The sequence below is a fragment of the Anguilla anguilla genome, chromosome 3 (assembly GCF_013347855.1).
Source record: "Anguilla anguilla isolate fAngAng1 chromosome 3, fAngAng1.pri, whole genome shotgun sequence".
NCBI classification, from domain to species: Eukaryota; Metazoa; Chordata; class Actinopteri; order Anguilliformes; family Anguillidae; genus Anguilla; species Anguilla anguilla.
Genome location: NC_049203.1, coordinates 45167249 through 45183001, shown reverse-complemented (window position 1 = coordinate 45183001; position 15753 = coordinate 45167249). Strand labels below are relative to the sequence as shown.

General features: G+C 37.7%; 1 protein-coding gene across 3 annotated transcripts in view; it reads left to right on the top strand.

Annotated features, from left to right (window-relative positions):
* The window catches only part of LOC118222167 (neuroligin-4, X-linked-like), a 91106-nt gene extending 75570 nt beyond the window's left edge, over positions 1–15536 (top strand). For 2 of the 3 annotated variants that reach the window (XM_035407532.1, XM_035407531.1), the window contains 2 exons: positions 465–1254; positions 13308–14160. In XM_035407532.1, coding sequence (XP_035263423.1) covers positions 465–1254; positions 13308–14160 — 1643 coding nt within the window. Of the gene's footprint in view, positions 1–464; positions 1255–13307 lie in introns of all 3 variants that reach the window. The other variant, XM_035407530.1, reaches the window with a different exon arrangement.
* Positions 15537–15753: the final 217 nt, after the last annotated feature.

The window sequence follows — 15753 nt, the reverse complement described above, 5'->3', positions numbered from 1 at the left end:
GTGTACCTTAATAAAACATCCATTAATGTATTAAATTAATACATTAGCTGTTCCATATACAGCCTTGAGGGTCCACACACCAATTATTTCAAGAGAATAATAAAATGTTTAACATTTTTCATTTCAGTCCTGTGTTCTTTGTCCATTTGACTGGGTGCAACCTAGCAAAGTCAAGCATTACAAATCTGCTGTATATGTAGTTTTTACTTACAGTTTAAGCAAATGTAGTTTGTGTAGTTGAATGTGTCTTAATTGTATAGGTGTGCAGGTGATTAAGCACATAATTTATTGCTCAAACTACATGCGGGAGCTTGAGATGATTCAGGTAATAATGATGTACATAATATCACGTGTTTCCCAAATCCCCCGTGTGCATGTCTGTTTATGGCTGTGGATGAGTGAATACAAATGATGTTTGACTTGTGCAATATTTTTGTTAATTAACCACCATTTGTTTTCCTCAGATCTTTTCCAGAAAGCCATCATTCAGAGTGGAACGGCACTGTCCAGCTGGGCAGTTAACTACCAGCCGGCCAAATACACACGGATGCTGGCCGAGAAGGTTGGCTGCAACATGCTGGACACCAGTGACTTGGTGGAATGCCTCCAGAACAAGAACTACAAGGAGCTCATCGAGCAGAACATCACTCCCGCAAAGTACCACATCGCTTTCGGGCCCGTTATCGATGGAGACGTAATACCGGACGACCCGCAGATCCTGATGGAGCAGGGGGAGTTTCTGAATTATGATATCATGCTAGGCGTCAACCAGGGGGAGGGATTCAAGTTTGTGGATGGGATTGTTGACAGCGAAGATGGCGTGTCGGCAAATGATTTCGATTTCGCTGTGTCTGATTTTGTTGATCACTTGTACGGGTACCCAGAGGGGAAGGACACCCTCCGGGAGACCATAAAGTTCATGTACACGGACTGGGCTGACAAGGAGAACCCAGAGACTCGCAGGAAGACGCTAGTGGCCCTTTTCACTGACCACCAGTGGGTGGCACCAGCGGTGGCCACCGCAGACCTGCATGCTCAGTATGGCTCACCCACCTACTTCTATGCCTTTTACCATCACTGCCAGAGTGACATGAAGCCCAGCTGGGCTGACTCGGCACATGGAGATGAGGTTCCTTATGTGTTTGGCATCCCGATGATTGGACCCACAGATCTCTTCAACTGCAATTTCTCCAAGAATGATGTTATGCTGAGTGCTGTGGTCATGACGTATTGGACTAACTTTGCCAAGACAGGGTAAGTTCAATTATATTTTACTTACTGAATATTCTGATGTGAGAACGTACCAGGTACTAAAAAATAAACAATTCAGCTATAAATAGCAAATTTAATACACATATAATACATATTTAATATGAGATATGGCCCAACAAGGGATCTAAGGACAATTTCAATACATCTGTTTTTATGCACTATTAAAAAGTACATACAATGGTGGTTCCTCATAGATCAAAATAATGTAATAAAGTCAGAGATTACTTTGACATTAACAGTTGTACTGTATTCTTGGTCATGTATTATGTATTATTAAGGTAAATGTATTATACACACATGCCTCAAGGCTTAAATAATTAAATAAATAATAAATGGCTTTATTTATCTATAATTTTTCATACAATTTAAAAGCTGTTTTAATTATGTTTTCAGCTATACAAAAGACAAATGACGCACAAGTATTTGAGTCACTTCATGGTCTCCTGCCAATGACTGAGTTCTATTTCTATTTATGGGCAAACTTCACATTACAGAAGGCTGTTTAACAGGCCAATTAAAATATGGTCCTCATACCATGGTCAGATAAATTGAAATGTTGGTGCAAACATGACCACAAAGTGGTTATTATAGGTCAGAGATGCACTCATGTACATTACTCAAACAAGACACATGCCCAATTGATTCAAGAACAGCAAAAAAATGTATTGACAGCTTATGTTGGTCTGCAGACTGGTAGTAACTTTTGAATTGGGAGCTTTGTCTTTCCCCAGACATTTGACAGGGGAAAGACAAAATGAATTTTAAGGAATCTGGGATGTTAAAAAACAGGATGTTAAATCAGTGTCCGTCAAAGTATTGTCATTTTAAGAATTTGGTGTACATGCATAATACATTTATTTTAATTGTCATTTTGCTAATTACAAAACAGCTCTGAATGTCTACAATGTATTACAATCCACAATGTAGTACTCTTTATATTATTATGTGTGGAAAACAGTGTCTGAATCATGGGACACAGAGATAATTGTCATATTGCAAATAGAAACAAGAGAAGCAATGACAAATGAATTGTGCAAGTTAACTGCATAGCAGCTGATAGACAATTAAATCCAAAGGGGGAATAGAACAAAAAGTCATCCACATTCACATGCTGGCAATATACTGGAAATGTCTGAAATCTATTTGCTATTGTATTATTGGCTGCCTCATTGTGGAAGAGTCTGCCTGAATCAGCTGCACATTAAGTGTAGTCCACCAATGAAATGACTTCATGCCATAGGAACCTAAGCATCTTCACTGGATTATCAACTGTTGATTTGAATTCATAATTAATCCATCATATAGACCACAATCTAGAGTCTCAAATTACAGGGTTGTGAGTGAACAGGTTGGTAGACTTTTTGCAAGCATAGGTAGCCTTTTAATAATAATACAAGTCTAAGAAGGGTGTCAGTTCTGAGAACAGAAGAAAAGAAAGCGGCCTTGACTAACAACATGCAATCGCTGAAGCTGAACCGTGCAAGTTTATGGCCAAGCGTGTGCTTTCTGTGAGCACTTTTACTGACTGAGCCAATCAGAAGGCGGATACAGGAAACTATACTCTGCAGTTTGAGCAATTGTTAACAAATTCAAGTTATTGGCTCACTCAGAATATCTTGGATATTTATATAGTCATATTTGACATTTGACTTTAAAAATTTGACTAATGATGGGTCGATGTTATTCAAAAGCCCATGCAAAAAATAATTATTCGCTTGGGAGGGTGTAAATGACCTCAAGCAGACCTTACAATATACTGGAAAAAGATTTTTAAAAGATATTTTCCCTCAAACCCCCCTTTGAAATGTTCATATTAACACGGAGCATGTTTAATACACATGGCTTGGGGAAAGTGTATGGATTCCACGTTGGCAGAGAAATTTGAATTTTAGAAGTAAATGCTATCATATTGATGGCCTTAGTAATTTTAATGATAAAATAATGCTCAAGTGTGCATTTTTCTGCTTCAAGCTCCTCTAGGCTTTAAAGAAAAGCTGGAAGTCACAGGAAATTCCAGTTACAGGGATAAATCATAGATATGCTATCGTACAGTTTCACTTTATGTCCTTTACTGATGGGATTATTACAAAGGTTAGGTTATTCACAAATGTACCCTGGGACAAAGGCCATTCCATACAGGATAAGATGTTCATAAGTGAAATGTGAGATATTTATAAAGTACAGTGCTATTTCACTGAGATGAAGGTGGTGTACTACGTAGCAGTAACAAATTATAACATAGATTGATCCTATGCAGATACAGTGACTTCTGAGCATACCGTGCTAAAAAATGAATTACAGAATGGTTGCTGGTGGTGTTTGGGGGATTGTGTGGTCAGAAGAAACCTGTGCTCTTCTTGCATCGGCTCCCTCAAAATGTATCACAACTAAATTATAAACACATCTACAGACCATCTTGAAGAACATTACCCATAATCAGGGGTTGAAATAAGTGGTACACGAGTACGCATTACAACAAACATTAAAATGCATGGTGATTTTAGGTTATAACAGTTAAAACACCTACCTATTTTTAGGTATGCGTTCAAGTTATGACATAAAATTGCCATGCATTCTAATCTATTGCTGTTGCATACTTGCATACCGTTTATGTCAACCCCTGCCCATAATGTTACAGCAGTGGGGTCTGAGTTCTGAAAGGCCTGTTGTGTGAACAACAAGTGGCCTGAGATTAAAGTGAACCAGAAAGACATCTCACAATGTCAGTCCTCACAATGTGAACACAAAAAAAGGCATGATGTGCAGCTGGTTCACTTTAAATAAACTGAATTTGGTTTAAAAAGAACTACATGAAAACACCCTAAGTACAGGAAGTAACACAGTCGTTTTTATTTTTATTTTTTGTTAATTGTATTAATAAACATGTGCATGTTAAAGCAGCATGGGCCAGGGCTAATTTAGCTACACCCCCATGGGTACAGAGCCCGAGGCTGGGATCAGATTCCAGAAGTCCTTCTTGCTTGTTAGCTGCTACAATCATGGATGCTAAGAAGGCTATATACAGCAAAGCAAAAAGACAAGCTGACAGGGCAATAACTAGACTCAAACTTGGAATTGGTTTTCCTTGGTGGCGTCAGCTGAAATTCACCAAGGGGATGAAAAGCGATCCGGAGTTGGCCTGTTTTCTGTTGGACCCGTAAGTAACACATCACTTTTAGCTAGCTAGTTATGTTAGGCAGCTAGATGTCTGCGGTTGGGGAGCTTTTGTATTGAATTATGTTCTCCCATCAAGATGTCGTCCTCTCTATGGGAACTGCTGTTACTGTTTATAGTTGCAACTTAACTAGCTTGGTAATTCACCAGCATTTATTCCAATTGGGAACTGAATTGCATATCTAGCTAGCCAACTTCAACAAAGCTAACAAAGTTGCAAACAAAGACTCCCCGTCCTCATAAGAATTCACTGATGGTAGCATAACTGCCTAGACATCAGTAGTTCACCTGCATGTATATCAATCAGGAGAATGAACTGAATTTGATACAGCATGCATTCTATCTAACTACGTGTAGCCAACTTCACGGACAAAGCTAACAAAGTTGCAGACAGACTCTTGTCTTCATTAGGGTTCACTGATTATAAAACACAGCATAACTTGATGTATAGAAGTATTTCAATAATTTATTTCTAACTCTATACCTCAGGCATAAAACAATGTAATATTACATTACATTTTATTTGGCAGTGGATTTATATGAAGTGACGCACAATAACTGCATACCTAAGGACGTTTGAACAGCTACAGAACACAGGTCAGATAAGATAGCTATAAAACGCATAAAGTACCAGTTATCCATAGCCATGAACATATACATGTTTATGTTATATTTGAAAAAAAATAATGAGGCTGATTTTTGAATATGAATAAATGAGTGAAAAAGTCATTCACTTTAAAAGTGTATTAGCTAGGAATAATGTACCTATGGCCTGCTAATGTTACTTATTCCACACACAATTCCGTGTTTACATCCCAGTTCTAACTAAATGTCCAGAATAGCTAAATACTGAAAGAGGAAACACACAAAAAAAGCTGCACTATGGAGTACAATATTTTTGCACATGTTAAGGAGTGCACAGATTGTTATAACACTGCCTAATTACTTTGACCACCTATATGGAATCATTTGTTTTGCTAAAAATGTGATTTTCAATATCTCCACCTCACCTCTTCGCTTGACATTTTGCTTGCACCACACAAGGGTGCATCCTCAATGGAGGTGTGGATGGAATTGAGGGCAGAGGGGGAGACAAACACAGAGCCTAGATGGGCTGCAAAAAACCTGTATGGTATTCTTTTAAAGACTTGCATTGTTTAATTGCAAGTTGAGAATGACGTGTTTCACTGTCACTTCATCAGGTTCATTCCTTGCTGCCAGTGCTCAAATGGGGCGGGTCACTTCTTTAAATAATAAACCATATCTAAAAATGATGGGGCACTATCTTGCACTGTGTTCACTTAAGTAAGATTATTTGCACTACAATTTACAAGTGAAAAAAAAAACGTATTTGTTCCGCCATTTAGATAACAATATAAAATATAAAACTTGAATTGAATTGAATTAGCAAATGATTTGAATTATTGATTAATAATCATTGACTGAATGGGCTGGTGTGCATTTAAAACCACATGGGTTTAAGCTTATGACCATGGCTTGTGTATTTTTTAGAGACTGAAGGAAAAAAACTGAACCAGAACATGTGTTTCCCCTTTACAACTTGACGTTCGGCACAACGACAGCACTGCTTATAACTAGTCTAGTTATACTACTTGGCAAAACGCCACCTATTGCCAATAACATTATCACAAATGAAAGCTAGCACAATTCTACATCAACTGGAACTATCTATTTGGAAACAAATGACAGTAGGCCTCCTATCAAACATATAATGAATAAACACAGACTAACTGGCCAACTTGTAAATTATCATTAGCTTTGAGTCATGTAAACAATGGATGATTTTTTTCTTGCAGTAGGGTATGTAATAAATGAATAATTTTATGCATAATAAATTCATGTGCAGAGAACTCCAAAAAGGAAAATTAGTTTGCATTTGAAACTAAGTGGCAACATACAGTGCATGGGGACCAAAATTCTGAAGACACTACCAGCAATGATTGTTTCTATAATGTATCATGGGCTAATACAATTAGGATCAAATTGTTTTTCATAAAGTTGTATTGAGTGTTGTTAGTGATCACAAATATAATTATGAGATTCCAGGGGAGGTATGTCATCGTGGTGCACTCAGTTTTGGTGTGGTGCAGCACTATGGCTGATTGTCACCAGCAGTAACCCCGAAGCATATTAATTATAGCCTAGTAATAGCATATAATAAAAAGTACTAATTTGAGTGACTAGGCTAGACTAGTAATTAAGATTGCAAACCGGAAAAGTGACCTGTTCATGACTAACTCGATAAGGCCCCCAATGACACCCCCCCCCCCGGTACATCATTGATCGGTGATCCTTGACGGTTGTATTTAGCCAATCTAAAACATACAGATGATTGCCCAACTCTAGTGGGTGGCAACATTAACAAGCCAAGCATTCATGCACGTGATAGTCCCAACCGCAGAACCCACCAGTGGGCTGTCTTGCTGTCATGTTTCTCTCTCCCATTCTCTTTTCCTTTTTTCTGCTTTGGTCCTGGCAAATTTTGCTTTGACACATGCCAGAGATTTCTCTATGCAAGAAAAACTGAGCTGAAGTAATGTTCACTTTATTCATTATTGAGACTAAAATGCATAAAGGCTGCTGTCTTACTAGCAAGTCAGAGAACGTGATAAGGTCATTATTAAAAGTTAAAAAGTATTTGCCCCTTCCTGATTTCCACTATTATTGTATGTTTGTCACAATGAATGATTTCAGAATTTTAGACAAAATGTAATATAAGGGAAACTGAGTAAATGCAAAACACATTTTTTTAATTGTTTCATTTATTTAATAAAAAAAGTTATCAAACACTCAAATTGCCCATGTGAAAATGTAACTGCCCTCGTAAACTTAATAACTGGTTGCACCAATATTAGCAGTGATAACTGCATCCAAAGACTTCCTATGATTTGATATCAGTCTTTCACACCACTGTGGAGGAATTTTAGCCTTTTTTTCTTTGCAGAACTACTTTAAATCAGACAATTTGGTTGGTTTTTGAGGGTCCTGACACAGAATCTCTATTGGATTCAGTGCAAGACTTTATCTAGGCCACTCCAAAACGTAATTTTATTTTTCTTTTCAGCTGGACAAATGTGTAATTGCTTTTGTGTTTTGGATCATTGTCTTGCTACATAACCCAATTATGCTTCAGCTTCAGCTCATGGACAGATGACCAGACATTCACCTTAAGAATTTTCTGGTACAGAGCATAATTCATGGTTCCTTCAATAATGCCAATTTGTCCAGGTCTCAAGCCAGCAAGGCATCCCCTCCCCCTATTCTTACTGGGAAATGCTGCATTTTCTTACTGCCTGTGTTGTCCAGAAAGTTCCACGTTTGAGTCATCTGTTCATAGAACATAAATCCCCCAGGCTTGGGGATAATCCAGGTGCTTTTTTTGCAAGTGTGAGACAAGCATTGATGTTTCTCTTAGTTAGCAGTGGTTTTGCTAGTTTCCTGTCAATACCCATTTTTCCCAAGTCTGTTTCTTATTGTGGAGTCATGATTACTGACTTTAGCTGAGTCTAGAGAGGCCTCCAGTTCTTTGGTGTTCTGCTGTGATCTTTTGTGACTTTCAGGATGAGTTGTTGCTGTACCCTTGAATACATTTTGGCAGGTTGGCCACTTGTGGGAAGATTTGCCACTGTTCCTAGTGTTCTCCATTTGGAGATAATGGCTCTAACTGTGGTTCGTTGGAATCACAGAACCATAGAAATGGCTTTGTAACCCTTTCCGGACGGATATATTTCAAAACGTTTTTCTCTTGTCTTCTGGAATTTCCTTTAATTGTGGCATTGTACGCTTGTAGAAACTTTGTGCCCACTCTGGTGGTAAGGTTCAGTATGCTTGAGGTTGAGATTCAACAGGGCTGGCTGCAGTCAAGCCTGGCTGCAGCCAGCCACGTTGAATAAATAAAGGGGAAATTACATTTTCACATGGGTGATATGGGTGTTTGATAACATTTTCCTTTTGTCTAATATTACTTTTTGTCTAAAGATCTAAAACCCTTCGGTGTGGCAAATATGCAATAATTGAGGAAATCAGGAAGAAAGCAATGCATTATCATATGTAAACACACTGTTCCCCTCCTAGAAAAACTAAAACTAAGCTAGTTGAGGCAGGGTTGCCAATTATCATGCATTGATTGACTTACAATTAGCTAAAACAAAATGATAATAGTCATGGATGGCAATCTATCCCAGTCAGGTATGTATCTTTACCTTTTCTTCAGGGTACCAGGGCACCCAGAATGGAGACATCAATGGCCAGCGCTAATTCTTAAATTTTTTTAATGAACAAACACGGCACTAGTTCAAATTTAGGAGTTGTATATATAAATATGTGGAAGTGGAATGTGATACATTTCACAGCAGGATATTTTTTGTAATATAATGAGTATCTGAAAGTGTCATAATTTGTATATTTGCCCATATGTTGTCAAGTTCTGATCTATCTCAAATACATATTTAAATTAAATATATTTTCTGTAATATTCAGTTTCTTTAAGGTGGTTGATTCATGTATCCTCCACCCTCAGTAATCTCAGTTCATGCGGTGTAAACTGCATATAGGCTACTGCATAAATAAAATAATTTCCCCAGAATCATGCAGACAAAACAAATACAGTGGTTCCCTTCACAGTTCCCTGTCCATATTGCCATTGGCAAACCTGCTGATGTGACTTGATGTCTTTTGTTAGAGAAGAACAGAACAGAAGAACTTTCATCCCCTGCTGTGAGGATGTATGTTCTCGGATGATATCTGTTGTGTGTGCAGTCTAATGGTACAAATGTTAAAAGCTTCACTGGTGGCATGGTGAAGTAGTAGTCACTGCCTTCCACAGGAGAACAAAGAACAGCATGAGACTGACACTGGCGTCTTTGAGCAACACAGCGATGATGCCTATTAGAGAATCCACTGGGACCATTTCTATTGTATTTTTGATATCAAGAACAGAACTCAAGTTCAATCAGATTCTTTTGGGCAGTTTCTCCTTGGTTACACCCATGCATTCAAACACAATCATGGAATAAAGAGCAAATATGTAAGATTGACTATTACCCCTTCAAACAACTTAACACGTTCAAAATTGACAGGTTAAAAAAGTAATTCACAATATATAAAAACTAGGCATACCTTTAAAAACTTTAAACATTACTACAGTACTACACATTACCCTGTAATTCCAGTAACCTGGAATCTGTCTGAAATATCAGATTTTACCTGATTGAGCAGGAAGTTTGCAAGTGTACAGCAAGTGTGGCGTCTTGACTTGGAGCATCCAAAAAGTCCTGAGAAAAATGGATCTATGTCCCAGAACATATATGTATCTACTACAGAGAAAAAAGTCTCCACTGCTGGTCAACACATTTTTAATATAGGGGCCTTTTTCTGTGCCCACCATTCAGGTCATTGAGTTTCCCTTTGCAGTTTGTATCTGGAAAATCCCAGAGGGCTCTGTAGTATTTGATTTTTACATTGTGTTCATAGACCTACATTTTCCCAGTAACTTCAAACACGGATGTTTCTTTGGACCCAAAATGTTTATCTGGAGTATCTGCAGAGTCAGCAATATTACATCTTACATGCAACTAAAAAAAGAAAAAGGGTCTGTCTTCAAACTATTTTCCCATTGAAAGAAACTTTCAAGTGGCCCTATCCCTTTTTCAGCAAATACAAAATATTTGAGGCAGCTATAGCTTCTGTACTGTTCCACCTCCTTTTATTGATATCAATCAGCTGCTGTAGTTAGAGAACTACTTTTTATTATAAATAATGATGTTAAAACCCCTATAGTTTGTGATTACATTTATTGGTGTTGCGGGCGAGTTTAGTTTTTTCCGGTTCATCATCAGATTGACGTAAGCCACCATTTGCCACTTACAAGTCGAGACTAACTCAAACTCATGCTTGGTGTGTTGTGCATAGCGATTGCTTCATTTGACTGTGTGTATTTGACACCGATTTTTGTTTTATTACGATTCTTTCCTTAGCCCTTATACTTTGTTTCCCCTGTGATTTTTGTGTGTTTGACCCTTCGCTCATTGTATTCCATTCTGATTCTCGCCTAGCCCCTTTGCTTTGTTTGCTAATTGGATTTCATGTTTGACCATTTGATCGCTCTCAAGCTAGGCTCTCCAATTTGCCCTCTGCTGCCCTTATAGTGCTCTGGTTAGTTAATGTGTTCCCAGCTAGACTACAAATTCTTCCATTGGGACAGTACTTTGTTATTTTCATTTATTATTTTCAAAGGTACTCTGGGTGGAGTTTTAACTCTCTGTTGGGGGTATGCTATTTGGTTTCAGACTACCAACTAATTTTCCAAAGTTCAGCATTTAAAGCCATCCTGTGCCCAGTACCCTTGGAAAACCATGTAGCCTTAGCTGGAGATCCTCTTTAAATCCACTTGACTACTGGTTAGTGATGTTACACTATGGCTATTTAAAAAAAAAAACTGAGATGTTATTGTCATATACTACAACCTCCACAGGCTTCATCTGTACATTGGGAATTAACAATCCTGTCAGAGCTGAGCTTAACTGTAGCAAGTTCAGTTAAGAGTGAGTGCCTCAGAAAAATATCCCCTTTAATACATGAAAGCAGAACTCAGGCTTCAATTTCCCAGTTTCAGTGCAATGTAAGCATTGCATTAAAGAAGCTGGATATGTCCAATTAATGCAATACCAAACCCAAATCCCTTTAAAACACCAAAGAGATACTTGTATCTAATCTATCTGCCCTATCAAATGTCTTCTCTGGATCTAAAGAAGTATGGCCTGCACCAAATCCACAATGGATGGAGGAGGCTATTAAATCTAACAAGAACAATATTATCAAAAATGTACTTATCTGGAACACAGTATGTATGTGCAGTGTGCAAAATGAAACGTATCCTAATGTTCAAACTTTCTGCTAAAAAATGTGTTGTTTTACATAAATCCCCTTTCTTAGGGAGCAGGTCAGAACTACCCAGCAACAGCTTAGTCATGCATTCCTTGGAAACTCCCAACAAGTCTAGAATGTTTTTACAAAACTTGAAGACAGCCCATCGATCCCACCTACAGCTGAAAACGGCTGCTGTAGGGTTAGCTTTCTGGCTATTCAGTAGCTTCTTTACGACTTCTTAAATCTGATGAAGCCCACTGCTGCTTCGTGTCCCTAGTGAAATAGTTTGCTTTGTACAGTTCTCTTTTCAAGATTAAAAAAAAAATACCATCCATCATTCCTTTGGAGAGGAACCTTGATCCTTGCAGATCTTTTGTGTATCCAAAGGTCTCCAAGCATATACTTTTTTCCTGTTCATGTCCTCATACAACCTGTCGCTGAAATTTGATTCAATTGTTCTTTAGAGGCAAACAGACTGATGGAGAAGTTCTCTCCATCCAGAATTTTGTTTAACAGCAGCAGTGGCAGCATAGTAAAATAAATGCTACATGCCAAGAGGCAAACATCGCTATTATGTATGCTGTAGGTGATATGTAACAATAACTAACTCACTGAATGTCCACAGGGTCTGGATTCATTCATTGAACAAAAATAATAATTTTGTCAATATTTAACTTTAACTTACAATTAAATGCAGTTAACAAACAGATAAACAGAACTCACCAAGCTGTGTTTGGGAGTGGCTGTGAGGGAAAAAAACTGTATCTTGGTCTTCAGGGAGTCACTGTTCTTGTTTGATGCTTTCTTTCTCTGGAGGATTCTCCCAGGTGATGTGGAGTGGAAGATACGAATCCATATATTATTGTCATTCTGCTGCTATATACAGTGGAGGGGTTGAGCAGAGCATGTGTTTTATGTTGCAGTAGGTTGGTTCCACCTTCAGTAATGGTTTCAAGGATGTTTTTGTCACGCTCTTGTCTCTCTGATGGTCAATGAAATTGCACCATAAAAGTGAAGTGACTGCAATTTTGTTTTCACAGTAATACTTACAATATCATAGCCGGTTTCGAATGATGAAATATGACTGGGGATGAAAGACCTGCTGGGCAGTATTTGTCCATCATTTTAAGAAATGGTTTTCATTAAATAGATATATATTTTTTTATTTTCATTTTTTTTAAACAGCCCAATTTTAGTCTGAATAGGGTAGACACCCTAACCGTCTTTGAATCAAAGACCATGCTTATCAGTTTGACATCCTGTTATTTTTTCTTGTTGCAAAACTAAAGCCTGAAGTAGTTGCAGTAAGTTTTTAAATGTTGTATAAATTATATTGAACATGTATTATTCTTAAAGAGATTTATTCTCACTGAATTATTGTACAGTAAATTATTATTCACATATGCCTTCTCTATTGTACAGTAAATTATGCTTCACATATGCCTTCTCATGTTCACCTTGGGGATTCAAACTCTTTAAAAATGAATCTCTGTCCAGGAAGTGATATGTTTCTCATTAGAATATTATTCAACATTTACGTTAATGGTAATGTTAATTAATGTTAACCCTTTATTAATCAAAGTTGTCATTGATTTATTAGATAAGTTTAATTAATGGGCTCTGGAGGGAAGGAAAAGTCAGTTTCCATGACATGTGCTGTGAGCTTGTACATTTTGCATGTATTTTATTTTGTTTCAGTTATTAGATTTCAGACCAGTGGGGGGTGTTTAAAACATTACACTGCAGGCCATGAATAATTTATTACAATACATTTTAATTAATTGTCTTAATAAACACACGTCCTTTTTTAAAAGTTAAGGGAAATTCACTTTTTGTTTTGATACAGTGCACTACCCTGATGAGATTTAGCTCAATGATCTTCTAATACTAAACATTAAAGTGTATATGGAAGCCATTTTGTTTGCGTACTGTTTGTTTTACATTTCTAAATATATATTTATTTTTAATTTCAGAGACCCAAACCAGCCAGTACCACAGGACACAAAATTCATCCACACGAAACCAAACCGTTTTGAAGAGGTGGCATGGTCCAAGTACAACCCTAAGGACCAACTCTACCTGCACATTGGCCTGAAGCCCAGGGTCAGAGACCATTACAGGGCTACCAAGGTTGCCTTCTGGTTGGAGCTGGTGCCACACTTGCACAATATAAATGAACTGTTCCAGTACGTATCGACCACCACCAAGATCCCTCCTCAGGACACAACTCCCTTCTCATACACTAAGCGTTTCCAGGGGAAGACGTGGCCATCTACCACCCGCCACCCTGTTGTTCCTCCTGCTAACACCAAGCAAGTGACCGACCAGCAGAAGACAGTGGACCCAGCCGAGTCTGCAGTGGTAATCGAGAACAAGCGAGACTACTCCACTGAGCTGAGTGTTACCATCGCGGTGGGGGCCTCCCTGCTTTTCCTGAACATCCTGGCCTTCGCTGCCCTCTACTACAAGAAGGACAAACGTCGGCATGAGTCCAACCGCCGACCCAGCCCTCAGAGGAACGCCAATGCCAACGACATCGGCCATATCCAGAACGATGAGATCATGTCGATGCAGATGAAACAGCTGGAGCACGATCACGAGTGTGAGTCTCTGCAGGTGCACGACACGCTCCGCCTCACCTGCCCGCCGGACTACGCGCTCACGCTGCGTCGTTCCCCTGACGACATCCCGCTCATGACACCCAACACCATCACTATGATCCCAAACTCCCTGGCCACCATGCAGCCCCTGCACCCCTTCAACACCTTTAGCGGCAGCCAGAATAGCACCAACCTTCCCCACGGACACTCCACCACACGAGTATAGCTCCGCACAGAGCGACTGCTGAGGCATAAAGCCACAATAAAAAAAAGAAAACTATTTACAATAAGAAAATTTAAAGAAGAGAAAAAAAAAACTTTCCAGTTGAGACTGATTACAGAAGATATTATTTTGTTACCGAGCATTCTTAAAAATAAAATACTGGCATCGGAACTTGGCTAAACCTCTTAAATGTGAAACGTGAATGTCACAATAGTAATACTACTTTCAGAACTTTCCAGAAGGATCAAACAAGCAAAGCAACACCCAGAATATGAATAATTGACTTTAAAGTGTTCTGTTTCACAACACTGATGTAGGGAATACATACAGTATGATGTGTATTTGTCTTTTGAGCAAGTGGCCATGATGTCATGCTCAAGGCTGAAAGAAATCATTCTATTGATGTGAAAGGTTTTCAGAATAAACAAGGGATCTGAACTTGCCTTGGACAAATGAATGCAATGTTGGTGATCAGAGTCAAATTTCCCAGCCTGAATTGTAAATAAAAAACTTTGTAAAAAAAAAATGTAAATAGTTGTGAGTAAAACAAATACAAAAAAGCTTTTATTGTTGTTTGAGTTGAAATATGGCTTTTATGCTTTCACTTGAAATGTTTAAATATTGATTTTTATTTAAAAAATCAAAAATAGCTTAAATCATTGTTTTGAAAGAAAATAAATGCTGTAAATTTGTTTAAAAGCATATATCCTACAAATCTTTTTTTTTTTCTTCTTAATTTCATTTTATTGTTTGCATATCATGGCTTTACATGCTGCATTTCAGGAAATAGTGTTTACCTTCTTTTCAAATTCTTCATAGAGTATTTTTATAGTTATTTTTTCTTTAGCAACCTAAACACTGCCTCAGCTTCAAAAGTGACCAGCATTGTATCATTTAGAAAGAGGCAGTGGATAATGTTATCAATATTAGATTGATATATTCGTAAATGAAAATGTGTTTGATATTTCAAATCATCATATGCTAGCAATATGTATTGTGCCAAGCTTGTGATATTTTGGGGTTAAAAGCAAGTTAATTGCTTTGAATGAGCTGAAATATTATTAATAATGACAGAAAAAAAACCATTAATCGTAATTATTTTATGTATGCATCTACTTCAAAATTAAAGGAGAAAAAAAGAAAAACAAAAAATCCCAGCTGAGGATTATACTGCTAGACTTGTACATTTGAGCAATTGAACCCCTCCTGATTACTGACCCTTCAACACATCCAGGGTCTTAATGTAGGATTTTAGATTTTACTGTTTGTCTCATATTGTTTGCAGTTTTTGCCTTAAGTGATAGATGATATTTCTGGCTGGACACCTGTATAAAGTTTTTTCTGCTGCATTTTTAATAAAATATTAAAATATTTTCTAACATGGTGTTTATGAATATATACTGCATAAATATATACTGGATGTGTTTTCTATGAGTACTGTAGCGATACAGTTTTAGCATGGGCATTTTTAGCAATGTCACACAGGAAGAATTTAGCAAACAGCAATAAGTGGTGGAAATACATGAACTTAATAAAAACTGGTCCAGTATGTTATATGTACATATCTGTATATAACCCTTAATATGTAAATTATTG